This window comes from Podarcis vaucheri (genome assembly GCF_965113315.1).
Source record: "Podarcis vaucheri genome assembly, chromosome: 1".
Classification (NCBI taxonomy): Eukaryota; Metazoa; Chordata; class Lepidosauria; order Squamata; family Lacertidae; genus Podarcis; species Podarcis vaucheri.
The window spans coordinates 8,154,043-8,180,392 of NC_138759.1; the positions used below are offsets into that span (position 1 = coordinate 8,154,043).

A 26,350-nucleotide genomic window follows, 5' to 3' on the forward strand; every position below is an offset into this window, starting at 1 on the left:
CAAAGCACTTCCTTTGGGGAATGCAATAGCAGGGCAGGTATTTGGAATGCAAAAGGCCCAGGGTTCAAATCCAGGTTGCACCGAGGAAGACCCCCGCCTGGAGAGCTGCTGCCAGTCAGTGCCAGCAGTAGTGAGCTAGATGGACCAATGGTCTGATCTAGTGTTCGTACGGTTACAACCATCCTTACAACACCTTCAGAAGGTGGGCGAGCATTTATCATGCCCATATCTCAGGTAGCTGAGTCTGAGAGTGCCTTGCTAAAGACTGCCTAATGTAATGGCGTGAGATGTGAGATTCCCACTAAGTCCTTCCTGATTCATAGCTCAGTCTTTTAACCACTGCCCTTCCTCAGCCTTCACGACATTTGCTCAAATGCAGCACTTACTTCCCTTGCCCCTGCATTTCCTTGTTGTTGTTGTTGTTATTTAGTTGTTTCGTCGTGCCCGTCTCTTCGTGACCCCCTGGACCAGAGCACACCAGGCCCTCCTGTCTTCCACTGCCTCCCGCAGTTTGGTCAAACTCATGCTGGTAGCTTTGAGAACACTGTCCCACCATCTCGTCCTCTATCGTCCCTTTCTCCTTGTGCCCTCCATCTTTCCCAGCATCAGGGTCTTTTCCAGGGAGCCTTCTCTTCTCATGAGGCGGCCAAAGTATTGGAGCCTCAGCTTCAGGATCTGTCCTTCCAGTGAGCACACGGGGCTGATTTCCTTCAGAATGGATGCATTTGATCTTCTTGCAGTCCATGGGACTCTCAAGAGTCTCCTCCAGCACCAGAATTCAAAAGCACCCATTCTTTGGCGATCAGCCTGCTTTATGGTCCAGCTCTCACTTCCATACATCATTACTGGGGAAACCATAGCTTTAACTATACGGACCTTTGTTGGTAAGGTGATGTCTCTGCTTTTTAAGAAGCTGTCTAGTTTTGTCATTGCTTTTCTCCCAAGAAGCAGGCGTCTTTTAATTTCGTGGCTGCTGTCACCATCTGCAGTGATCCTGGAGCCCAAGACAGTAAAATCTCTCACTGCCTCCATTTCTTCCCCTTCTATTTGCCAGGAGGTGATGGGCCCAGTGGCCATGATCTTTGGTTTTTTGAAGTTGAGCTTCAGACCATATTTTGCACTCTCCTCTTTCACCCTCATTAAAAAGTTCTTTAATTCCTCCTCAGTTTCTGCCATCAGGGTTGTGTCATCTGCATATCTGAGGTTGTTGATATTTCTTCCGGCAATCTTAATTCCGGCTTGGGATTCATCCAGTCCAGCCTTTCGCATGAAGAATTCGCATTTCCTTATCCAGTGTCAAGCTGGAGTCAATCGCAAATTTCTCAGGACAGGGGCTGTTTGTCTGTGTTGCCCTGTGCAGCGACAGGGTTGCATTACCAATGATAGCAGCAATGGTTTTAATTTTTATTTCATGTCGCATTCTGCTCTGGTCTCCGCTTGAAGAAGAAGAGGGGAGAATAAGTTGGTTGTAAGAAAAAGCGACCTTAGAAAATTGTGAAATCATAGAAGCACAGAGTGTGATCTAGTCTGACCCTCTGCAATGCAGGAATAATCAGGGACTGAATTCGCAACCTTTGCATTATCAGCACCATGCTCTAACCAGCTGAGCTATCCAGGCTGAACCCCCACTTACCTGCCTTTTTTTCTTTTAAATTGCAAAGCCGCAAATGGTGTCCCTTTTCCCTCAAAGAGGAGTCTCTCCATTACCTTGATCACCTGGTTTGCCCTTTCTCCTGCCCCTTTCGCAAACCTACAAATCTCCTTTTTGAGCTGGGATGGGCAGAGCTGAACACGGTACCCAAATGTGGTCATATACCATAGATTTGAATAGCGGCATGATGATATTGCCTGCTTTATTATCAGTTGCTTTCCAAAGCAACCCAGCATGAAATTTGTCTTCTTTACACCTTGGATTCTGATGCTGATGGCTCCCTTCCAACTCTTAAGATTCTATGTATACCTGAAGGAGCGTCTCCACCCCCATCGTTCTGCCCGGACACTGAGGTCGAGCGCCGAGGGCCTTCTGGCGGTTCCCTCACTGCGAGAAGCCAAGTTACAGGGAACCAGGCAGAGGGCCTTCTTGGTAGTGGCACCCGCCCTGTGGAACGCCCTCCCACCAGATCTCAAAGAGAAAAATAACTACCAAACTTTTAGAAGACATCTGAAGACAGCACTATCTAGGGAAGCTTTTAATGTTTAATAGGTTATTGTATTTTAGTGTTTTGTTGGAAGCCACCCAGAGTGGCTGGGGAAACCCAGCCAGATGGGCGGGGTATAAATTATTATTATTATTATTATTATTATTATTATTATTATTATTATTATTTGATTCTGTGATCTCAGACTGCCTGACTCCTGGGTGGGTTCTGTGTAATGAATTAATGCTGAGAGCCTCCTATCGCCTTCCTGGATGTATACATGTTATCACTGCCCCCCTCCCCATTGTCACTTGCCACAGTGCCATTGCGGCCCCCTCCTCTCTCCCCTCCGGGCATCTTAAATACACGTCTAATTACTGACGATCCTTTTCGCCGCAGACCAACAAGTGCACCAGATTTAAATTCCATTTAATGCTCGCTGCGCCCAGCTAATAAAACCATGTCGGGCAAGGGCTTCAATTAGCCGGCGTATCATCCGAGGCTTTCAAGTGGCTTAATGACGGCGGAGGTTGAAGAATGTGACACCCGGCGTCGTCGCTGCTTTCAGCCTCTGCTCGGTGGGTGCTTTGGGATGAAAGGTTAGTCATGTGTACCAGATGCTAAGCAACGTCTTCCATTATTCATGGGTGTCAAACAGGGAAAGGAACATTTCTGGGCTCCCTGTCGCTCAGTGGTGTACACACACACACGCGCACATGCACATTGAACCACCGGGGCCATTAATACACATCACTCCCAAGGGTGCTGACACTAATGATTCTGTAGCGCATGATTCCATTGACTCAGCTCCCGTGCGAAAGAACAGGCCGTCTTCATAATACGTCCTCCACAGGGCACCCCAGGGAGCCATAAATTTCCCAGCAGTCTTGAGGCGCTTGGCTTTGTTGGTTTTCTTGTCTCGGGGTCCCATTGTTTCGGCAGGCCTGGACAATGTCAAGATGATATTTCACACTGGGGCGGCAGTTGGGTACCAACTTGGTCCAGGCAGAAGGGGTGAGCACCATTCAGCCCAACAGGAGTGGCTCTCAAGTAAAGATGTATGGGATCTGGCGGCACTTATAGGAAAAGAGAGGAGGGGTTCAGGAGTGTGTCATGGTAGATTCAGGATATGAGAAACATGTTCAGACTTAACCTGAAAAAAGGAAAACCACACAAACACTAGGGGTGCCCCCCTGCCTATATTGTTCTAGACCACTGCCCCAAACTTGGCCTGTTTTGGTTCTTCAGTTGGTGCCAGCCCTAGATATGTAATTTTAGTTACCTATAGTTGCTTTTTGTAAAAAAAGATTTTATCTGCACTTTAAGGATGATTATTTCTGAAGATTTGATTTTTAATTGGTCTGTGGGTTTTAGCTCTGTGTTTAGCTACACTTTCATTTGCATACCACTTGACCAAGCTCTTTATAAATCTTCTAAACAAATGGATTAAAAATAAGAATAAAGCAGCTTCTCATGATTGATACCCTCTTGGGCTCCTGTGGAAGGGTGGGGGAGAAATCAGCTCAGTTGGTGAGAGCAGTGGCGTAGCGTGGGGGTGCAGGGGGGGCCGGCCGCACATCTGGGGGTTAGGGTTAGGGGGCGCAAATCCACGGGTTAGGGGGCGCAAATCCATGGGTTAGGGGGCGCACATTACTTGCCTTGCCCCGGGTGCTGACAACCCACGCTACGCCACTGGGTGAGAGCATGGTGCAGATAACTCCAAGGTTGCCGGTTTGAACCCTGCATTGCAGGGGGTTGGGCTTGATGACCCTCAGGGTCCTTCCAACTCTACAATTCTATGATTCTATAAAGTAGTAGTAGATTTCTGTGCAGTGCAATCCTGTGCATGTCTACTCAGAATTAAGTCCCCATTGAATTCAGTGAGACTTACTCATGGGTAAGTATGCAAAGACTGAAGCCTTAGTTGGCAAAAAAAATAAATTGTTACTGGAAATGTTTGTGTTGAAGATGCTGTTATTAATTTTTATTTTATCTTAAAGCTTTTTTTTTCTTTTGCAGGGCTCCTTGAGCTGTCCACAGTGGCACAGGAATGTTTCCAAGGCAATTCTCTTTCAAACCAGTCATTCTGACAGATGGTTAGTACGGTTTGGCTGTAGTCAGAGGCTACGCCTTGATAGCTCATTCAAAACACGTTCCCCAACCGCAAAGAATTCTGGGCGCTGTAGTTTGTTAAGAGTTGCTGGGAATCGCAAATCTGCAAGGGGTAAACTAAAGTGCCCAGAATCCTTCGAAGGAAAGAATGTACTTTGAATATGCCTTCAAGGTTTGGTGTATATAGAGCACCAAAAGAACCGAGATCCAAATGCCCACCATTGCTTGGGTGGCGCTGGGCTTGCCCGTCTCTTTCTCAAGGTACACACTGCAGTCATCTTGCTGAAGCCATAAGGCTCTGCATCTGGTCACTTCCTGGAATTGCTGCGAACTCTAGATGCTGTGCTGGAAGAAATGTGGAATGCCAGTGTAATCAATGAATAAATAGCCTACCTTGAAGTGTTGTTGTGAGCATATAAAGAGAAATAGACCTCCTTGGATCATACCCGTGGTTCTGAAACAGTTTCACATCCAGGCACTGATCCAGCTCAATCCTGCTCGGCTTTAGCAAATGTACTTTCAGACCATCCCCAGGATCCAACGTGGGATACAATACGATAATCTTTATTGTCATTGTCCCATACAGAACAATGAAACTGAAAAATCTACATAAGACATTCAAAAACCAACAAGCCTGCTATCCCAGCTATCCCAACCTGGTTAGCCCCCTAAAAACTCTGATACCCCATTTTTAAATACAATATACTCCCATACAGACTCCCTACAATGCATTTAAAACCAAAATCGCATTTGGGTAGAAACTGTTTCTCAGGCGGCTAGTCCTAGTCTTTATTACCCTGTACCTTCTTCCAGAAGGCAGAAGCTGAAATAGATCATATCTGGGGTGCGCATTATCCTGCGCTATCTCTGCAGCTTTCTTATGGCACCTGGAAGCGTAGATTTGATATAAATGTAAAAAAATGTAGTATAAGCACCAACGATTGGGAAACACTGGCCTGCGAGCACTCCAATTGGAGAACAGCCTTTGCCAAAGGTGTCATGAGTTTTGAAGACGCTCAAACTCAGGATGTAAGGGAGAAGCGTGCTAAGAGGAAGGCACGCTTGGCAAATCCATACCGTGATCAACTCCTGCCTGGGAACCAATGTCCCCACTGTGGAAGGATGTGTGGATCCAGAATTGGCCTCCACAGCCACTTACGGACTCATTGTTAAAACCGTGTTTATGGAAGACAATCTTACTCGGCTACGAGGGATCGCAAAAGAAGAAGATAAATGCATGCAACCAACAAATAAGACAGCCTGCCTCACAGGCCTGTAGTGATGATTTAATAAAGCCCCGATGCACCACCCTGAACCACAAGGGACAAATGGATGGATGAGTTTTGCAACGATGGGAGGATGTATGAATTGGCGTTAAGGACAGCGTGTTCCGTCCCTCACAGCTGTGTTTAGATGACGCTCTTGTGTGCAGTTTCCTTCTTCACGCTGCAATATAATTCTCATCCGGATGGCGCAGGGGTTTTGCTGCGGTGTGTTCAAGACACTGCTGCAACTCAATGTCTCCGATCAGGTACACAAGCGACGTTTGTGCTGGGAATTGCAAACTCCCCGGAGTTCAGCATCCAAAGGGCTGCTATGAGCTGTGCTGATAAGAAAGTGATACTCACAAAAGCCCCCCTTCCAGAAAGGTGAGGTTGCCTGATTGCTGTGGCATCTAGCAAGTTTCACACCATCAGCACTCTCTGATCTGCTAGTCGATGTCACCTTGAAACCACAGGTATAGTAGCTATTGTGGGTGAGGTGCAATTGCCTTGGGTGCAATCAGGAGGGAAATGGGCACCCGAAATCATGACATAATCAGGGATGCAATCTAATTAAGGAAATTGTAGCTGCTTCATCATAAGAGTTTCACAGCACAATCTTATACACGCTTACCCAGAGGCAAGTCTTGCTGTATTCAGTGGGGCTTTCTGTATAATAAAGTAGGGCTGAGCTTCACAGCGGAGGATCTGCATTGCATACAGGAGGGAATGCCCCATACCTGAAACCCTAGAGCATGGGTAGGCAAACTAAGGCCCGGGGGCCAGATCCGGCCCAATCACCTTCTAAATCCGGCCCGCGGACGGTCTGGGAATCAGCATGTTTTTAAAGAGTAGAATGTGTCCTTTTATTTAAAATGCATCTCTGGGTTATTTGTGGGCATAGGAATTCATTCATTCCCCCCCCAAAAAAAAATATAGACCAGTCCCCCACAAGGTCTGAGGGACAGTGGACCAGCCCCCTGCTGAAAAAGTTTGCTGACCCCTGCAGAGAGTCAGTACTAGCCTGTGAAGCCCATACTGAACTAAGATGGTCTGTGAAGAATTCAGTATGCAAGAAACTACTATAAAGCCAGGAGTTAGGCTTCTGTAAAGTTGCACCAGACCCAAACCTCGTTTAGCATCAGGGCTGCTGTTCCTGAGGCCCGACTTAAGCCTAACAGAGGAAAAACTAGCTTTTAAAATAGTGCTCTCTGTCACATTGCCAAGTCATGTGACTGAACAGGTTTAGGATCCAGCCTATGTCTCCTGCCTCTGCTCCTGCGACAGCCTTGAAATACCCCTTTGGGGGGGGGACTTACACTGACCTCTGCTTAACCCCTTCAGCTCAGCCAGCTCAGACCTGGCTGAGTGACAGGAGCAAGCCAGGAACAAATCACACCATAGAATCGTAGAGTTGGGAGGGGCCCGAGGGTCATCTAGTCCAACCCCCCTGCAACGGAGGAATCTCAGCTCAAGCATCCATAACTCTTCATTAGCAAGAACACGCTCTGCACAGACTTGACTGAGTGTCCGGGCTAAGGAACACAGCAGTTCATCCCCAGTAGGGCTCCATCTTCCCAGGAATTTACCCAAGCAGTCGGAGACTATGCCTACATGAAGCCAAGCTCTCCTTTGCCCTTTTCTTTAATAAAAAAATAATATTTATTACTTTTAAACCTTACAAAAAGGAGAAAAGAAAAGAAGAAAGAAAAGCAAAGGAAAAGCAAAAAAAATTTAAAAAATTACAGTACAATATATAAACAATACACAACACAACATTAACATTAACACATTAAACAAAACAAGAGCAAAAACAATTCAAAAAACACACATCATACCATCGCAATATCCTCTCTTTCATTCCCTTGTTTCATCGACCTCCTCTCACCTCCCTTTTTGTATTTCATTTCTATCAATTATTTCAGCAAATCCTTTCCATCTTTCTCTATTTTCTGTCATGTGATTATCTTAACATATTTTAACCTTATTTTCCATTAATACTATAATACTTATTTATGCTTAATTCCTTAAAACATTTCTACTAAAGCCATATAATTCCCTTCCAACATTTTTCTAACACTCATTAATTTTACATTATTTCCATATATAGATTTTAAACTTTTTCCAATATTCTTCCACCGTCTCTTCTCCCTGGTCTCGGATTCTGCCAGTCATTTCCGTCAATTCCATATAGTCCATCAACCTGGTGATCTTCTGTCCGAGGCTCTTAACTCTTTTCCAAGTCCCTTCTGCAAGTCTTCTTCATATTTATACATGCACTTTACTTTGTTTTCTCCTGGTCTTGTTCTTATTTTCCTTCCTTTGATGCTGAAAAGTAGATCTCGGGGAAATTCCCATCTAGCAATGTTTTTATTCCTTCTCGACAAGTCAGCCAAATCTCCATAGTTAAAACTGAAATTCAAAAGATATTTCCAGTCGTATTTCAAAGTTCCTCCAAGTCTGGCAGTCCCCACAACTCCAGTCTCCTCCTGACCCAAGTCCAGGTCCCAAAGGTCAATAAATCCCTGCATGAAGGGATCTATCCTACTTTCCTTCTCCAGTCCAAGCGGGGCTCCAATCCTCAAAGTCTGACTTTCTCTAAATTCAGTCTTAAAAGGCATCAACTTATAGTCATCAAATTGCATCTGTAAGGCTGGGGCTCTCTCCCTCTCCACTTGTGCAGTTTTAGGTTCCACAACAACCACTTTCTCCCCCGCCTTCTCCTCAATTTGCCATGTCAAAATAGATCCCTGTATCGATTCCTGAATAATTTCTGTATTAATATTCACTTTTTGTCCCGAATTAGTCACTTTTTGTTCCAAGTTATCAATTTTTATAGTCCTCGCATCCATCTTCTTATGGAGCTGTTCCAGTGAATCATTAATCTTACATAATGCAACCACTAAGGCTTCTTCTGTCAACATTCTTAACGGTCCAAGGTCAATCCCAGATTCTCACAGTTTTATCTTGCAGGTGGAAATTTCCCCAGCTCAGCTCATGTAACAATTTCAAAGGCTTCCTCTAGGGGGAAACAATTTCTATTTGTATCAATCCTTTTAAGCACAGTTCAAACAAAAAAGTTAGTTTCAATTTTCAATTACTTTTACTCCTTTTTAAACGCAGAAGGAGACAATGGAAACAATGTATTTCTCTTCTTTAACTTACTGTCAACAAACGATCTATTCACAGTCAATGAGCATATCCAAAACTTCAGTCTTACTGGCAGCCCGTTTCCAGGTTCAGAGTGGTGGTAATTTAACTTTCTTCACTCTCTCCTGCAGGCTTACGTGATCTAAAATTTCCCCCCTCTTCTCCTGCTTCCAAGGGGGGTTTGATGATTTAGCCGCTGGAAGTTTAATCCTTTATGAAAGGCTTTCCAAGACTTTAGCTTGCAGCCTCTTTGCTTCAGTCTATATACAAAAGGGGAAGGCGGACTTCCTGTTTGAAACCTCCCCGTTTCGGTGCCAAATTAAGACGTTTAAAAATCCAATTTTCCATTCTACTCACGGGTAGTTGTTTTAAGATCAAATTGTCCACAGGAAAAAGTCAGCGCTCTCCGGCAACAGCAATGCGGCTTCACTCCGTGAAAGAAGCAGTCAATTCGAAGCACCGCGCCACTCACCCCACGTCCCTCCGGATCCCCGAAACTGGGTTTCCCCACGAGTAGGGGAGGCGCAAAAGGTGCCAGCCGAATCCCACGTTCACAGGCTTCTCCCGCCTGCGATTTTTGGTGGGTCCCCGCCTTCGCCGTGGCGGCCAGACCCTAATTTCCACGAAGCAAATTCCTCCTGATCAGAGGCGTTCAGCCATTACCGGAGGCGCTAACCCGGAAGTCCCTCCTTTGCCCTTTTCATACCCCTTCTGGTTCTAGGACACCATCAGGGAGGGGAGCTTGTCACAGCAGGAGGGGGAGACACCCATGACTCTTCACCAGCCTGACCCATCTCGGCCTCTTGGCCACCTTCCTCTCCTGCTTCAGTTTCTGCCTCTGATTCTGGACTGCTCTCTGCCACAGACTCTCCCTGCTCACTCTAACTCCTGTTACCTCTTCAGCTTCTGACACCTCTCTTCCCAGTCTTATCCCTCTGACCACTCCCCAATCCCTGGGCTCTGGGCTTTCTCCCTCAGGGGATCCCCAGCAGGGCCGTCTTACCCATAGGTGCTAGGGGTGCGGGGCACCCGGGCACTGGGCTCTCAGGGGCGCCAGGCCAAGAGTCTGGGACCCGAGAGTTGAGTCCGGGGAAGAGCCCATCCCTTGGTAGGAGCGCTGTGGTGGGCTCTTCTGCTGCAGGCAGCTCTGCGCCTCGAGTTTGGGGTGACCGAGGTAGTGAGTGTTAGGATATTTCCGTTCCACCTTAAAAGGGAGCAGGGTGTTTGTGTCACAGCCTGCGTATTTCCTGTTCACAGGATGTTTATGTTTGCTGTTGCTTTCGTTTCTCAGTCGGTCGGAGACACTGACTCAGAATGGTCATGTTTTTTCTTTGTTCTGATCAACGCTAAATAAAGTCTGTAAAAATGCTCTCCTGCTGTGCATCTTCTGCTGTGTGCATTATCTGCTGATAAAGAGTGTGCACGAGCCCTGGCAAGGTATTTCCAGGAAACTCGTGTCGCTAGAAGCTGCGTGACTACAGGGATCGATGGATCGTCCGGCAGCCGGCTTGGGGCCATGATGGACTATATCTCCCTGGCAGTATCCCAACAGTGAGATGCTGAGGCAGCCGGCTGGCTCTGCCTTCCTGTGCGCCTGGGACTGGGAAACCTGGGGGGGGGGGGACCAGGCGAATTTTTGCACCCTGGCGCCGCATGTGCTTAAGACAGCTCTGTTCCCCAGCTGGCTCCTCCCACCATTCCTCTGTGTCCAACCAGTCCATGACACTGAGTCAGGATGAGCAAATTCTGGTAGCGTATCTTCAGCTCAGCCAAGGTTGGGATTGGGAAGTTAGTGGTGGCTGAACCCGGCTGAGGTGGGAATCATCTGGCAGAGCTGAAGTTCCTCTGCACTCTAAGCTTCTCATCCTAGTGGATCTTGCCACATTATTGCCCCCTTGGTCAACTAATGTACTGATGACATTTCTATAAATTTACATCAGGGTAAAGACAATACTTTTTTGTTGTTGTTCAGTCATTTAGTCATGTCCGACTCTTTGTGACCCCCTGGACCAGAGCACGCCAGGCACTCCTGTCTTCCACTGCCTCCCGCAGTTTGGTCAAACTCATGCTGGTAGCTTCGAGAACACTGTCCAACCATCTCGTCCTCTGTCATCTGTCATCCCCTTCTCCTTGTGCCCTCCATCTTTCCCAACATCAGGGTCTTTTCCAGGGCGTCTTCTCTTCTCATGAGGTGGCCAAAGTATTGGAGCCTCAGCTTCACGATCTGTCCTTCCAGTGAGCACTCAGGGCTGATTTCCTTCAGAACGGATAGGTTTGCTCTTCTTGCAGTCCATGGGACTCTCAAGAGTCTCCTCCAGCAATGGCTCCCCTTCATGGATCACCGTAGCGAAGGGGCTTGAATAATTCAGAGAAGTTATGAGCTATGCCATGCAGGGCCACCCAAGATGGACAGGTCATAGTGGAGAGTTTTGACCAAACATGATCCACTTGGAGCAGGAACCGGCAAGCCACTCCAGTATCCCTGCCAAGAAAACCCCATGGACAAAGACAACAGGCAATACTTAGAAACTAATAAATATTCAGAAGGTTAGGGTGGAAGCCAGTGTGGGGTCATGGTTAGAGTGTCAAACTAGGACCTGGGAGACTAGGGTTCAAATCCCCACTTGGCCATGATGTTCACTGGGTAACCTTGGGCCAGTCATTGCCTCTCAACTAACCTATCTCAGAGGGTTGTTGTGGGGGATTAAATGAGGTGGGAGGAGAACCCCATGTACCACCTTGATCTCCTGGGGTGGGGAAGTGGGCTATAAATGCAATTGATAGATAAATAAGAATCATTTGTGCTCACTCAGGTCTTAATTCCTGGAGGGGACGGCCCAGGACTGAGAGCCTGCCCAGGGTGTACAAATGAGCAATTAAACCACTAATAGATTCCGCAGTCCCTGTCCGTGGTTCCCTGATTTGGATGCACATTCATATTTCCCTAGATGAGAAGCATTTAATTGGGGAGAGTTTCGGCATTGCAGTTTATAGACCCAGGAGTGCTACCAAGCCTAAAGATGGGCTTTAATGTTTGGCATGAATCGCGAAAGTATATATGCCAGTAACCTTACCTCAAAGTGCAGGCCAGAGTTAGAGGCTGCCTTAAGGCTGATTGCACTTCTGTTAATGACCTCCTGATTAGCAACCTTATAATTGGTTTGCTTTTTTTTTTTTAATAGCAGGCTGGGTTGGGAGGGGAAGGGAAACCATCAGCCCCACAGCTGGGGCCATGTTTAAGCCTCCTGTCTCCAGCCATGGTCTTGGTAGAAAATACCCTGTCCTCTCTAGGGCTGCCAAAAAATGGAAATCTGGACAAAAAATTTGTTGAGCAAATTCAAAGAAGAGATAAATGGATTTTTAAGGAAACTGGCCAAAATGTCAACACTTCTGACATCGGCCTGGGTTTCCCAGGGCATTTCACCATTTTACTGATATTGCACCCGGACGCTATTTCTGCCAGACAAATCCAGGATATGTCTGGGAAATCTTGGACGTACAGCAGTGCAGGACTTCCCAGTGCAGGACTAGGGAAAACTCTCCCTTTGGAGCCGCTAAGTGGTAATAGTAATGAAATTGCTGTGTGTCTACTCAGAAGTAAGTCCCCACTGAGTTCTGTGAGACTTACTCATGGGTAAGTATGCAAAGGGTGAAGCCGTAGTTGTCAGAAGCTGATGTCACTGACTCAAGTTCATCCATTTTGAAGTAATTGAACTAAACCTTTTTAATTGGATTTTGAATAAATGTGCAATTCATTGTTACTGCTTTGAATTTGATTGTGCTATTATCTTTCTTAGTGGGCTGTGCAAACCACTCTTCTGAAAAATGCTTTTTACAGGCTAGGGTAGGGGTCACTGGGGTTGAGTTTATGGAACCGAGGGGGCAGTAGCCTGAAAAAGTTTGGGAACCATTGGACTAGACAATAGTGAGAAAAATGGCCTGCTCAGTTTAAGGCAGCTTCATAGGTTCCCATGAAGTTAAATCCAGCATAAATCCAGCAAGAGGAGATAACGTGATTGCAAAGAAATTAAAAGTGAAAGCAGAATTTAAATTTGAAAGGACATGGGGAAATGTGGGAAGACTAGAACCTTCTATCACATGGAATGGTTATGGGAAGCAATAAACATTTTTTGGGACATTCGCACAATTACTCCACAGTCAGTTCTTTGTACCCTGAAATTAGCTCCGCTAAGTACTTTTGATGGGCAGAACAGAGACCTACTACACTGAGTGTATTGCTTTTCTATCTGAGGAATGAGACAACTACCTGCATGCAATTCATTGGTCGGTCAGTCTGTTCCTGTAGAAAGAAGGATGAGAGCAGGCAGACGCAAAATGCAGTTTGGGGGCCACATTTGGCAAGCGGGGTTGGTGATGGAACTGGAACTGCCCACTCCCCCCCTGCCTGCCACAGCTGAAGTGCCTTTCTCCAGTGCTAATTTCAGAACTCTTTTCCTTACTTGGACTGCGCATCCAAACTCCACACAACTGGCGTGAGGAAAGGGAGTTTTGGAGGTCACCCGCAGAATTGCGTTGTAGGCCCCAGCTCATCTCTCCTGAAACTGTTCGCCTCAGGCTTCTGCTATGTTACCTGTTTAACATATCCCCCTTCCCACTCCCGAAAGGCTTTCATAAAACAAAAGCAATTATCAGAACCCAGCTACCTCTGTGGCTTCGCCTTGAAATGAGCCCAATTAATTTCCATGCATTTTACAGTAATGTATGCATTAGAGATGACAGCTTGCTATGTGGCACGCCCCCCCTTCTTTCTTAGAAAAGCCTGCCTCTGCCTTTTAATTAAAACGGGGATTACATTTCATTTCATCTTTCTTTCTTTCTTTCTTTCTTTCTTTCTTTCTTTCTTTCTTTCTTTCTTTCTTTCTTTGCCTTCTTATTTGGAGAAGTTACTCCATGAAGCCACCCACAGAGCTCACGGCCCCTCTGGGTGCACCGGAGTGTCACAGTCTTTTAAGGGGGAAAGGGAAAAAAGAAAAGAAAAAGCCATTCCATCCAATAATTAGTGTCATCCCAAATTCATATTTATGCTGCTAATTGCAGGGCTAAGTGAATCTGCAGTTTAGCCACAGACGAATCAGCCTAAGTAAACACAGAAGCAACCGGAGCACACACAGATGTGCTTCTGTCTCGAAAATCTGCATGCTAATTACTGTTTGCAGTCTTCATAATCCCCCCACCCCTTTGATTACACCAATACAAAAGGATACAGCAATTAGCACCTCACAGATTTTTTTTTTTAAGGTTAGTAAGTGGAAAGGATGACAAATAGCCATCACCATTTGTGGCATTTTCTCCCTATGCATAAGAATTCCCTTCCTGGATTTTTCCTCTGGGGTTTATTTACTTATTGCATTTCTATTAGGGCGATCAATATATATATATATATATATATATATATATATATATATATATATATATATATATTTGCTTTCGTAGATTTTCACGGGTACAGGAATGTAGGTTTTGGTGTCTTCGGGTGTCTTCCCGTGTAAGAGTCGGGGTGTCTGGGCGACGTTTCGACGAGGTCTCACTCGTCATCTTCAGGCTGGTGCTTTCGGCTTCTTGTTACTGGAACAGAGCAAAATCTGGTGTTTGAGTTCCTATAAATACTGTTGAGGGGTGTGGTGTATAGCCTCCAACGTTCTGGGCAGAGAGGAAGTTCCTAGATTAGTGTGCCTTTTCTTCTTTTGTTCCTTAATTACTTGAGGGATATCTTGAGTGATTTCATGAGTGATATTCTGAATACCACTGGGTGGGTCATTAAGTGTAGATTAGTTGCTAAAGCTTTCGTGTCTTGACCTCTTGAGCTTGTGAAGAGTTTTTCTGAGAAGATGGCTGTGCTGCATTTAGTTGTGCTCTGGCTTGGCTTCGTGTATAGGGGCGAGCTGTAATTTTGTGCCTTGTGCCAGCCAGATCTGTGTAGGGATTGCAGGGGGGTGCAGCATCCGGAGGTGCCACTATAGTTTGGCTACTGGATGGAGTCTGTAGTATGTCTGTGGAGAGGGTCTGGGTTTGGGTCTGGTGTGGTTGATTGGTGACGGCGTTCTGTGTGCCTCTGGTTCTGGTGTCGGTTTTTGTGGGGAGGGCTAATTTCCAGATGTCAGGCAGGCGGGACGTGTCGTCACGCTTGTTCATGTTGTGAGGGTGTTTCTCTATCTCCACCCTGCACAAATAAACCACCTGCACCACCACCCTGCACAAATAAACTCCGTAGCCAAGACTCTCATCTCCAGAACCAAACGCCTGGCTGACAAAGACCACTTGACAACTGAGTTACAGAATCTCTCAAATGTGTTAATCGCCAATGGATACCAGAAAAACAAGGTTACGAAGCTAATCCAAAAAGAAACACCCCCCAAAAACCAAGACACAGAAGAAAACAATGGCATGGCCCTCCTTCCTTATATCAAGGGCACTACAGACAAAATTAGCAAAATCCTCCATAAACACAATATCAAAACAGCCTTCTGCACCAACCAAAAAATAGCCAATATCCTCAGAAACCCAAAAGACAAAATCCAGCTGGAAAACCAAGGGGTCTATGAAATACCCTGCAAAGTCTGCCCAGCCACGTACATTGGACAAACAAACAGACGAATAAATGCACGTATCGCAGAACACAAGAATGCCGTCAAAAAAGAAGAAAAAACTTCCTCTCTTTTCCAACACATAAAAGAAACAGGACACGAAATTAATTTTGCAGATTCCAAATTGCTCTTTAACATGGAACATCACCACAAGAGAATAATCATGGAAGCCATCGAGATAGAGAAACACCCTCACAACATGAACAAGCGTGACGACACGTCCCGCCTGCCTGACATCTGGAAATTAGCCCTCCCCACAAAAACCGACACCAGAACCAGAGGCACACAGAACGCCGTCACCAATCAACCACACCAGACCCAAACCCAGACCCTCTCCACAGACATACTACAGACTCCATCCAGTAGCCAAACTATAGTGGCACCTCCGGATGCTGCACCCCCCTGCAATCCCTACACAGATCTGGCTGGCACAAGGCACAAAATTACAGCTCGCCCCTATACACGAAGCCAAGCCAGAGCACAACTAAATGCAGCACAGCCATCTTCTCAGAAAAACTCTTCACAAGCTCAAGAGGTCAAGACACGAAAGCTTTAGCAACTAATCTACACTTAATGACCCACCCAGTGGTATTCAGAATATCACTCATGAAATCACTCAAGATATCCCTCAAGTAATTAAGGAACAAAAGAAGAAAAGGCACACTAATCTAGGAACTTCCTCTCTGCCCAGAACGTTGGAGGCTATACACCACACCCCTCAACAGTATTTATAGGAACTCAAACACCAGACTCTGCTCTGTTCCAGTAACAAGAAGCCGAAAGCACCAGCCTGAAGATGACGAGTGAGACCTCGTCGAAACGTCGCCCAGACACCCCGACTCTTACACGGGAAGACACCCGAAGACACCAAAACCTGCATATATATATATATATATATTGAAGAGTCGGACACGACTAAATGACTAAACAACAACAACAACAAATTTATATTTGTTCCTTTCCCCACAATAACCCTTCGAGGTAGGTTAAGCAGAGAGTGAGTGACTAGCCTGAGTTTCATGGTGGGTTCCCCCCCCCCCACGAGAAGGAAAGCAAAGCAAAGAGAAAATGTGCAAAGGGCACGCAGGGCCAGTAATTCAAGAAAGGCTAAGAAAAAGCCATGCCTAGTGTATGAATACTGCTATGATGAAGGCATTTTCTGAACGTTCTCGCTGCATGGTGCTGATAACGCCAAGGCTGCAGGTTCGATCCTTGTCTGGGACACATAGCTGTCAACGTTTCCCTTTTTTTAAGGGAAATTCCCTTATTCCGAATAGGATTCCTTGCAAGAAAAGGGAAAAGTTGACAGCTATGATGGGACAACTGCATATTCCTGCATTTCAGGGGGTTGGACCAGATGATCTTCAGGGTCCCTTCCAACTCTCCAGTTCTATGAAACGAGAAATAAAAAGTCACCAAGCTCTGGCAATAGACCTTTGTCAATACTATGGCAATACTGAAGTTATGAGCCCACATCAAAATCATCATCACAAAGCGCATTCACAAGCCAGGTGACCAAATGTAGCTTTCAGTATTAAAAGGGGTGTGTGCCCATTATTTCACTATCTTGGGCAATCTCAGCTATGGAAGACCTGCTCCCTGCCTTGCAGGGCTTTTCCCAGCTGCCCTGGGAGGGTGGAGCTTGGACTGACTCCAGCTGCAAAAGTTGAGCCTCCTGAACAGACTTTTGGGCTGGGGGATTGCTTGAAGTTTTTTGTTGGAGTGGCGGTGGGGGGTTGTTGCTATTATTGATATTAATTATTTGTATCTTTATATTGTATCTTATATTGTATTGTATATTTCTATTGTATCTTTATATTGTATTGTGGGACGTGGGTGGCACTGTGGGTTAAACCACAGAACCTAGGACTTGCTGATCAGAAGGTCGGCAGTTCAAATCCCCACAACGGGGTGAGCTTCCATTGCTCGGTCCCTGCTCCTGCCAACCTAGCAGTCCAAAAGCACGCTAGTGCAAGTAGATAAATAGGTACCACTCCGGCGGGAAGGTAAACGGTGTTTCTGTGCACTGCTCTGGTTCGCCAGAAGTGGCTTAGTCGTTCTGGCCACATGACCCGGAAGCTGTACGCCGGCTCCCTCGGCCAATAAAGCGAGATGAGCGCCGCAGCCACAGAGTCATCCGCGACTGAACCTAATGGTCAGGGGTCCCTTTACCTTTACCTATTGTATATTGTTTCAGTTGGGTTGCATACTTTTTGATGTTTAATTTGTTGTTTATGACTACCGCTGCTGTGTTTGCAATGATGTAAAGTTTTTCATGTTGCAAGCCGCCCTGAACGTGGATTGAGCTAGTGAAATATACTCAGAGTCGCAAAGTGATTTCATGCTCTTTATTCAGCTCATAGTGGTGAGGAGGAATGAATGAATGTCCCCTCAAAGTATCTGCTTTATATACATTATTTACACAATGGGCTGCACATGATTGGCTAATTCTGGAATTCTACTGTAAGCCAATCAGGTTGTGGATTCACTTATATCTGGAGCATGATTGGGTGGTTCCTCCCAACCAATCATACTGCTGCATTGTTCTAGGACCAATCAGACTGCTGCAATTTGGATCCTATTCAACTCAGTACATAACAGCTATGGAAAGCCGCATAGAAATGCAGCGAAGGCTCCTGCCCAGGTAAAAGATACTAAATGAAGGCATGTGTAATGCGTGGCAATAACATTTAGAATCTCAGCGTTGCAGAGAGTTCAGTCCTCATCAGAGACCAGGAGCAAAAGCAGGATGTTGAAGGAGAAGTAAGACATTTTTCTCAAAAAAGAGAGAGGTCAGTTTAGACTTCTTAAGTAGAAAAAACAAGTTTGCTGATTGTAATTGCTGGTGCTTTCCTGGGCTTGAGCAAAACAAACAAAGGAGGAGACTCACTCACACAGTTCTGCAGACAAGTTCACTTCATTTCAATAATTTTAGTAAGTTGGCAGCTTTTGGTTTGGGGAAAATCTCAGAACAATAGTGCAAGACCACCACCCAAATGTTGGATCGTGCCATTGCTCACGATGATTCAGTCACTTCGGAAGGTGCAAGTCAAAAAGCATTGGAATATGGAGACTTTCCCTCTGTGTGTGTCCGGTTGATCTGCTTGATGCTGATTCACACATGCAAGTGTGTCCAGCAAGCCTGTCTCAGCCATCCCTTTGCATCCCTCCGCCACAAAAGTGGATGCACAGTGGGAAAAACCCTTCTTGAGGTGGGCAGTATGTGATGTTTTGTGACAATAGATAGGGATTAATTGGCTTAGCAATGTCTGGAAGGCCATTCCTGAGCTTTGAAGCAAAATGAAATGCATTCCAGAGTGCTGAGTGACGACTGGGGGAGAGCGGGTGGTTTCCTTTTTTTCTTTTCCTGTAGAGCATTCCCCCCCCCTTGTTCCACATCTGGTCCTCATAAAAGAGCAACAAGCAAAATGCTGAAGATCCGATTTCCTCAATCAGCTGCTTGGTCATGAGATTCCAATAGAGCCGGGTGGGAGGGAGTCTGTTCTCTTTGGGAAAGAGTCAAACTGGCTCTCTCTCTCTCTGTACAGAGATGACTTTTCCTCTAATGCCTTTGTCTTCATTCCTCTTTCATTGTCAGGGTCTGAAACTTCAGAGAAACTTCCGTGGGGAGGACAGGAGAGGTGCCTAGGAGAGGGGTATTCCTGCACTGCAGGGGGTTGGACTAAATGACTCTAAGGGTCTGAAGGAGTGTCTCCACCCCCATCGTTCTACCCGGACACTGAGGTCCAGTGAGTGCTGAGGGCCTTCTGGCAGTTCCCTCCCTGTGAGAAGCCAAGTTACAGGGAACCAGGCAGAGGGCCTTCTCGGTGGTGGCACCCGCCCTGTGGAACGCCCTCCCACCACATGTCAAAGAGAACAAACAACTACCAGACTTTTAGACGACATCTGAAGGCAGCCCTGTTTAAAGGTAAAGGGACCCCTGACCATTAGGTCCAGTCGTGACCGACTCTGGGGTTGCGGCGCTCAACTCACTTTATTGGCCAAGGAAGCCGGCGTGCAGCTTCCAGGTCATGTGGCCAGCATGACTAAGCCGCTTCTGGCGAACCAGAGCAGCGCACGGAAATGCCATTTATCTTCCCGCCGGAGCGGTACTTATTTATCTACTTGCACTTTGACCTGCTTTCGAACTGCTAGGTTGGCAGGAGCAGGGACCAAGCAACGGGAGCTCACCCCGTCGCGGGGATTCGAACCGCCGACCTTCTGATTGGCAAGTCCTAGGCTCTGTGGTTTAACCCACAGCGCCACCCGAAGCTTTTAATGTTTGAGGCATTACTGTATTTTAATATTGTGTTGGAAGCCGCCCAGAGTGGCTGGGGAAGCCCAGCCAGATGGGCGGGGTATAAAGAATAATAAATTATTTATTATTATTATTATTATTATTATTATTATTATTATTATTATTACTCTACAATAAGTGCAAATACTGCAATGTCATGCAAATGGTGTAGAATTGGGGGGAAAGGGTCAGAAAAGGGCAGACAACATTATCAAGGGGTAGAGCAACTCCCCTAAGAAGAAAGATTGCAGCACTTGAGACGTTTTCGCTTAGAGGGAAGGTAAATAAGAAGTGACACAATGAACGTTTCTAAAATAATGCAGAAAGAGAGTGAAAACTTCCCACCTCTCTCTCATAACATTAAAACTCATGGATGTCCACAGAAGCAGAATCTTGGAAGATTCAGGGCGGAAAGACTTCACACAGCGCATGGTGAAACCATGGAACTCACTAGCTTCGTAAGTGTGCGACCCTGAAATTTTGTTTGGTCCAGCCAGTCGAAACTTCCTGTTTCCTCCTGGGCTGGGGCATCCTTCCTTTTGCATGTGATGGGAGGTGGGTGTGACGTTACCTGTCCAGGTAACAAATGGGCAAGTCACGCAGCGCACCTCTTCTGTCTTTGACTTCCTCCGTTGTTGGAGCAGCTTTTCAGCTAGAGATGCTCTGTTGGCTCTCAGCCAACAGAGGACACTGGGATTATCCCCATATGGGATAGATCCACATGGATATACTTTGTAACTAAGTCTGCCTTCAGGGATCCAACTGTGAGCTGACAATGTGAGTAAACTTCTTTTATATACTTTACACAAGATTGTGGCGTGTTTATTATTTTAAGAGGGATATAAGGGAACTTACCAGAAATCTAATACTGAGAGGCTTAAACAAGCCTGCAACCAGCTATCTGCTGTGTGTCTAAAAGGGGAATGTAAAACTCTGCTAAGTTATAGAACTTGCTAGCACAAGTTAGGATAAACGATATATCCTCTCCTGCCTCCCTGAACATTCCCACAAAAGGCGACTACAGTGGTACCTCGGGTTACATATGCTTCAGGTTACATATGCTTCAGGTTACAGACTCCGCTAACCCAGAAATAGTGCTTCAGGTTAAGAACTTTGCTTCAGGATAAGAACAGAAATCGTGCTCCGGCGGTGCGGCGGCAGCAGGAAGCCCCATTAGCTAAAGTGGTCTTCAGGTTAAGAACAGTTTCAGGTTAAGAACGGACCTCCGGAACAAATTCAGTACTTAACCCGAGGTACCACTGCATGGGGTTGCGGTGCTCATCTCTCTTTTCAGGCCGAGGGAGCCGGCGTTTGTCCACAGACAGCTTTCCAGGTCATGTGTCCAGCATGACTAAACCACTTCTGGTGCAACGGGACACCGTGACAGAAACCAGAGTGCATGGAAACGTTGCTTACCTTCCTACCACAGCGGTACCTGTTTATCTACTTGCACTGGCATGCTTTCAAACTGTTAGGTTGGCAGGAGCTAGAACAGAGCAACGGGAGCTCAGTCCGTCGCAGGGATTTGAACCGCTGACCTTCCAATCCGCAAGCCCAAGAGGCTCATTGGTTTAGACCACAGCACCACACGCAAGCTGTGTGCCATTGAGGGTCCTGCTTGCAGAGGAGCCCATCAACGTACACTCCAATGCTCTGGTTGCCCTTTCTGTCTTCTACCAAATGGGATGCAATGTGGTATTCTGCAGCACGGGAGCTTGAATGCACAGAACTTGGGGGGGGGGGGCTGGCAGGTGCAATCCGGATACAAAACTCATCTGTTATGCAGATTTAAAGAGAGTCTCAGCGCTAGTGATTATGCAGAATCATCCATAAAATGCTGACCATCAGAAAGGAATGGGGTGGGGCAAATGAGGAGTTCTCTGCTCTTGAAATTCCTTTCCCCTGCAACCTCCCCGTCTCTGCACAGCTGGCCTAACAGGAAAGATGGTTCGCATTACTAGAAAGGATTGCAAGCGGGGGTGGGGGCGGCAACACACATTTTAGGCAATCTGAACCCTTCCTTTAAGAAAGCACTGCGGGTTTAAAACAGACACCAAAGAACAGTAACTTGAGAAACTCAGCCTAAAGGGCAAATCCATTATTAAAAAACCAATCTATTAACCTATATACCTATTAGCAAAGTCAAAGCCGGATTTGGGATAATAATAGTCTGCTAGGAACTTTCCTCTGGTTACAGGGATACGGATGGGGATCACATTAAAGCAAAGGACGCAAATGATTTGGGTAATTGACTCCCCAAACCAGATAAAAATTGAAGAGAGAAAAAGCAGGGCCACGAAACGAACATGGATGGCACTTTTTGAAACTTCTGGCTGCACTTTCTTGAAACCAGACGTTCCCAGCCATTGGCTGCGCAGGTGAGGCGCAAGGGAATGTTTACGAACATTCCATGTGCTCATGAGTTATCTTTTCGAAGTGTCAGCCCATTAGGTGCGTTTCTGGGGAGAAATTGCAGGAAACGGAGGACGCAGCAATATCACAACTTGAGTCAGTAGACTGTATGACTCATTCATTCATTATTTTCTGCATTTATATCCCACCTTTTCCCTCTACCCCTGCCGGGAGCTCAAGGCTCAAGTATATGGTACTCCCTGCCTCATTTAATCCCCACAACAGTCCTGCGAGGTGGGTTAGGCTGAGAAGCAGTGATTAGCCCCCAAGGTCACCCAGCGAGTTTCATGGCAGAGTGGGGATTCAAACCCTGTTCTCCCAGACCAGGACCATTCATATTGGATGGTAGAACTGATAAATTAACTGATTGACATATAAACCAGCTATATTAACTGATTAATTTGGCTGATTAACATATTATACCCCTTTTAAATGTGATTTTTTTTTGGGGGGGGGTTATTGACATGTGATTTTCTTGTTGTTCTTTTTATTATGTATTTTGTGTTTTTATTATGCATTTTTATGTTATGAACCGCCCTAAGATGTATGGATGAAGGGTGGTATACAAATGCAATAAATAATTTCAAAAGGACAGCTTCCTTTTTTTAAAAAAAATTAAAATGGTGTAGTGGTTAAGAGCGGTAGACTCATAATCTGGGGAACTGGGTTCGCGTCTCCGCTCCTCCACATGCAGCTGCTGGGTGACCTTGGGCCAGTCACACTTCTTTGAAGTCTCTCAGCCTCACTCGCCCCACAGAGTGTTTGTTGTGGGGGAAGACGGGAAAGGAGAATGTTAGCCGCTTTGAGACTCCTGAAGGGGAGTGATAAAGCGGAATATCAAATCCAAACTCTTCTTCTTCTTTTCATTAAAGTTTTTGTGTGTTCCAAACCAAACAGATAAATTCAAGGCAGCTTCTTATTATGTTTATTCCTATAAATATTGGCAGAATGTGAGCTCTTTTGGATTCTGGACATTTTCAGATTTTGATTTTTGAAATTCAGTTTGTGGGGAGGGGTTCTTGAAAGCAGGATGGCTCTGAATATCAGTTGTTGGGAATTGCAGGTGGGCTGAGAGTATAAAAGGCAAAAAGGTAAAGGACCCCTGGACGGTTAAGTCCAGTCAAAGGTGGCAACAGGACACCGTGACGGAAACCAGAACGCACACACTGGCATGCTTTTGAACTGCTATGTTGGCAGGAGCTGATTGGCAAGCCCAAGAGGCTCAGTGGTTTAGACTACAGCGCCACCCGCATCCCTGTAGGCAGAGTGTGTAGGTTTCGCACAAGCATCTATTTGGCCGCTGTGATACAAGGATGCTGGACTAAATGGACCACTGGCCTGATCCAAAGAATGGATGTATTTTAAATGCTTGTGACCAGTTGATAAGCAATTTGTAGACAGCCTCAGAGGAATCGTGGACCAGAAGCTGAGGACAAGTTGGCAAACCATTGCATACAATGGTTTGTTTGAGGTAGATGAATCGATGGTCTGCCAAATCCATGCAGTGTGGGAGCCACCCACCAACTTCTGTTTAATTTTTTTTTTAAGCAATATTTATTGAACAATTAATAACTTCAAAGTTTAAACATAAAATACAAAAGCCAAAAAAAACTACAAAAATAAGAAATTACAAAGCAAAACACATAAAAGTACACAATAAAAAAAGTTAACAGAATAGAAGAAAAAGAACAGAGAACACCAAAAAAAAAAAAACACAGAGAAAAGATTAGTATTTTCATATCCTATACTTCATTCACTAGTTTCTTGACCTCCTCACACCTCCCTTTTTGTATTCCAGTTCAGATATTCACCAACTTCTGTTTAAAATCCTCCACTAAGGAGGGGCCACCACCTTCCAAGTCTATTCTGCTGTCAAACTCCCCTTACCATCAGAAAGGTCTTCCAAATATTTAGTGGGAACCTCCGTTATTGTAATTTGGCTTCCAGTGTTCCCCCTCGCAGTGCCTTGATTTCCCGGAATCGTGGAGTTGGAAGGGACCATGAGGATGATTATTATTATTTATTGAATTTATATACCGCCCTATTGCAGGAGGTTCGATCATCTAGTCCAGCCCACTGTGAAGTGGGAATCTTTTGCCTGATATGGGATTTGAACCCACAACCCTGAGATTAGGAGTCTCATGATGCTATACAGACTTGAGTGCTGCCACGCTTGGGCAGGGAAAGATTGCTGGCAAAAGATTCCTTCATTGCAGGGGTTGGACTAGATGACCCTCGTGGTCCCTTCCAATTCTACTATATGTTATATGGTATATCACGTCGTATTATATATGTTTCCTTGACATGGCATGTCAGCTAATTGTGGCCCAGGGTTTACAGCGAGGCTCACATGGGCAAGTGAGAGAAGAAGTTGGTGCAGCAAGAGACTCTCCATTTCAAGGTCGTGGGTTCGAGTCCTACACTGGGCAAAAGATTCCCTGCATCGCAGCGGGTCGGCCTAGATGACCCTCGTGATCCCTTCCTTGCAACTTTGCGATTCCGTGATTCTAACCGCCGTGCAAGCTGCTCTGCAGACTCTCTCCCCCCCGCCCGGTCCGCGCGCCCCTCACCGCGGCGTCTGGCCGGCTGGCTCTGGGCCGCGGCCGCTTGGCGCGCGTGACCTCCAGGGGGGGCTTCCTTCGCCGCCGCCGCCGGGGGGCGGGAGAATCGGAGGGAGGGAGGGAGGGAGAGAAGGAGGGAGACGGGGAGGCGCAGCGCCCGAGCAGCCGGGAGAGGGCGAGGGGAGGAGCCGGGAAAGGAAAAGGGGGCTTGGGAGGAGAGCGAGCCGAGACGCCGCAGAGGAAGGAGGCAGCCCGGGCGCTCCGGGGAGAGGCGGCGCCGGCGGCGGTGGGGCAGGGATGCGCTTGCCGGGGGGCTGCCAGATCCCGGTGCCACGGGGCTCCGCGCGCTGAGCGCCTCGGGGTTTCTGCGGAGCGCATCTTCCGCGCTCGCCCTCGCGCCCGGATCTCCATGCGCTGATCGAGGGAGGTGCCGGCTCGGGGATGAAGCAGGCGATCGCGGAGCCCGGGCAGCTGCAGGGCCCCCCGACGTCGTCGGGGCGGGAGCCCGAGGCCCGGTGGCCGCGCGACGGCGCCAAGAGCGAGGCGAGCGAGGCGGAGCGGCTGCGCACCCGCGAGCGCCTGGAGGCCACCCTGGCCGGGCTGGCCGAGCTGGAGTTGCTGCGCCAGCGCCACGAGCTGCGCGTCAAGCGGCTGCTGGCCGCCGCGCCCGCCGATGCCCGGCTGGGGGGCAGCGGCTCCGGGGAGACGGCGGCGGGAGAGGCAGCCGCCCCAGGGGTCGCCGCCCCGCGCAGCCTGGAGGAGAAGTTCCTGGAGGAGAACATCCTGCTCCTGCGGAGGCAGCTGGTGAGCCCAGGGGCGCAGCGCGGCGGGGGCGCGGCGGGGGCGCAGCGCAGCCTGGCGGGTGGGGCGGAGGGTCGCGGAGACCCCCCTTGCGGCGGAAGGAGTAGGTGCGGGCACAGCCGTCCCCCAGTCCCCGCACCTCTTTGCAGCGCACGGGGCGCGCGGCGAGGGGACTTCTGAGCGCGTGCAGAAAGCGCCTCGTCTTCATCCGGGCGCACGTGGGAGTTGGCAATCGGGTGTCTATTTTCATCTCCTTTGGGAGCCCCCCCCTGTTTGAGACTTCCCTCGGGTAACGGCTGCTCTTTATTAAGAGTCCTGAGCGCCGGATTCGTTGGGTTGCAGATCAGGAGCGCCTCGGAGAGAGACGGTTTACAGGGGATAAAAAGAGGTTTGTCTTGGGCGCCTGAGAAAGCTTCCCTGCTGGAAATGCACTTGGAGATGTTTTTGAGAGCTGCTCCGTTGGGAGCGGAATGACCGGTCACTTCCATACAGAGCGAGTCCGGGGGTGGGGACACACCTTTGCTTTCGAAGCACCCCCAAAAGCTTATGGGGTGACTCCAGATGGGTGGGGGGAAGAAGGAAAGAAAGGGCAAGCGCCAGCTCATTGGTGAGGGTGTGTGTGAGATCGAGAGTGCATGCAGAATAAAACCGAGCTGTCTGTCTCAGTCGGTTAGAAGTCAGTGGCAGGGAGCCCCATTGCAGGGGATTTGAGGCTCCGCTCCAAATGAGGGAGCAGAGAATCTGGGCACTCACCCGTGGCCCATACAAAATGTGGGGACACCCCCTTTCTTGTATGAGTTTGTGGGAGACCCAGTGTTCTTTGGAGTCTCCCAGTGCTCCAAAACATCAGAACTGCCGGGTGCAGAATAGACACCAGTCTATCTCAAAGAATGGAATGGTTCTCTCTGAAGCAATCTGCGGGTGGTATCCTAGTGCAGAAATCAGAATATTTTAAAAATCTGCTCTATTCTAGGCAGGACAGCCAGCCTCCTGCTCCTGTTCTCTGGCCTCC

At 47.3% G+C, this 26,350-nt stretch overlaps 1 protein-coding gene across 1 annotated transcript in view; it reads left to right on the top strand.

Annotated features, from left to right (window-relative positions):
• Nucleotides 1–24,761: 24,761 nt before the first annotated feature.
• The window catches only part of DACT1 (dishevelled binding antagonist of beta catenin 1), a 30,749-nt gene continuing 29,160 nt past the window's right edge, over nt 24,762–26,350 (top strand). The window contains exon 1 of the mRNA XM_082217153.1: nt 24,762–25,341. Within this exon, the coding sequence (XP_082073279.1) occupies nt 24,979–25,341 (363 nt within the window). The 5' untranslated portion in view covers nt 24,762–24,978. The remainder of the gene's footprint in view (nt 25,342–26,350) is intronic.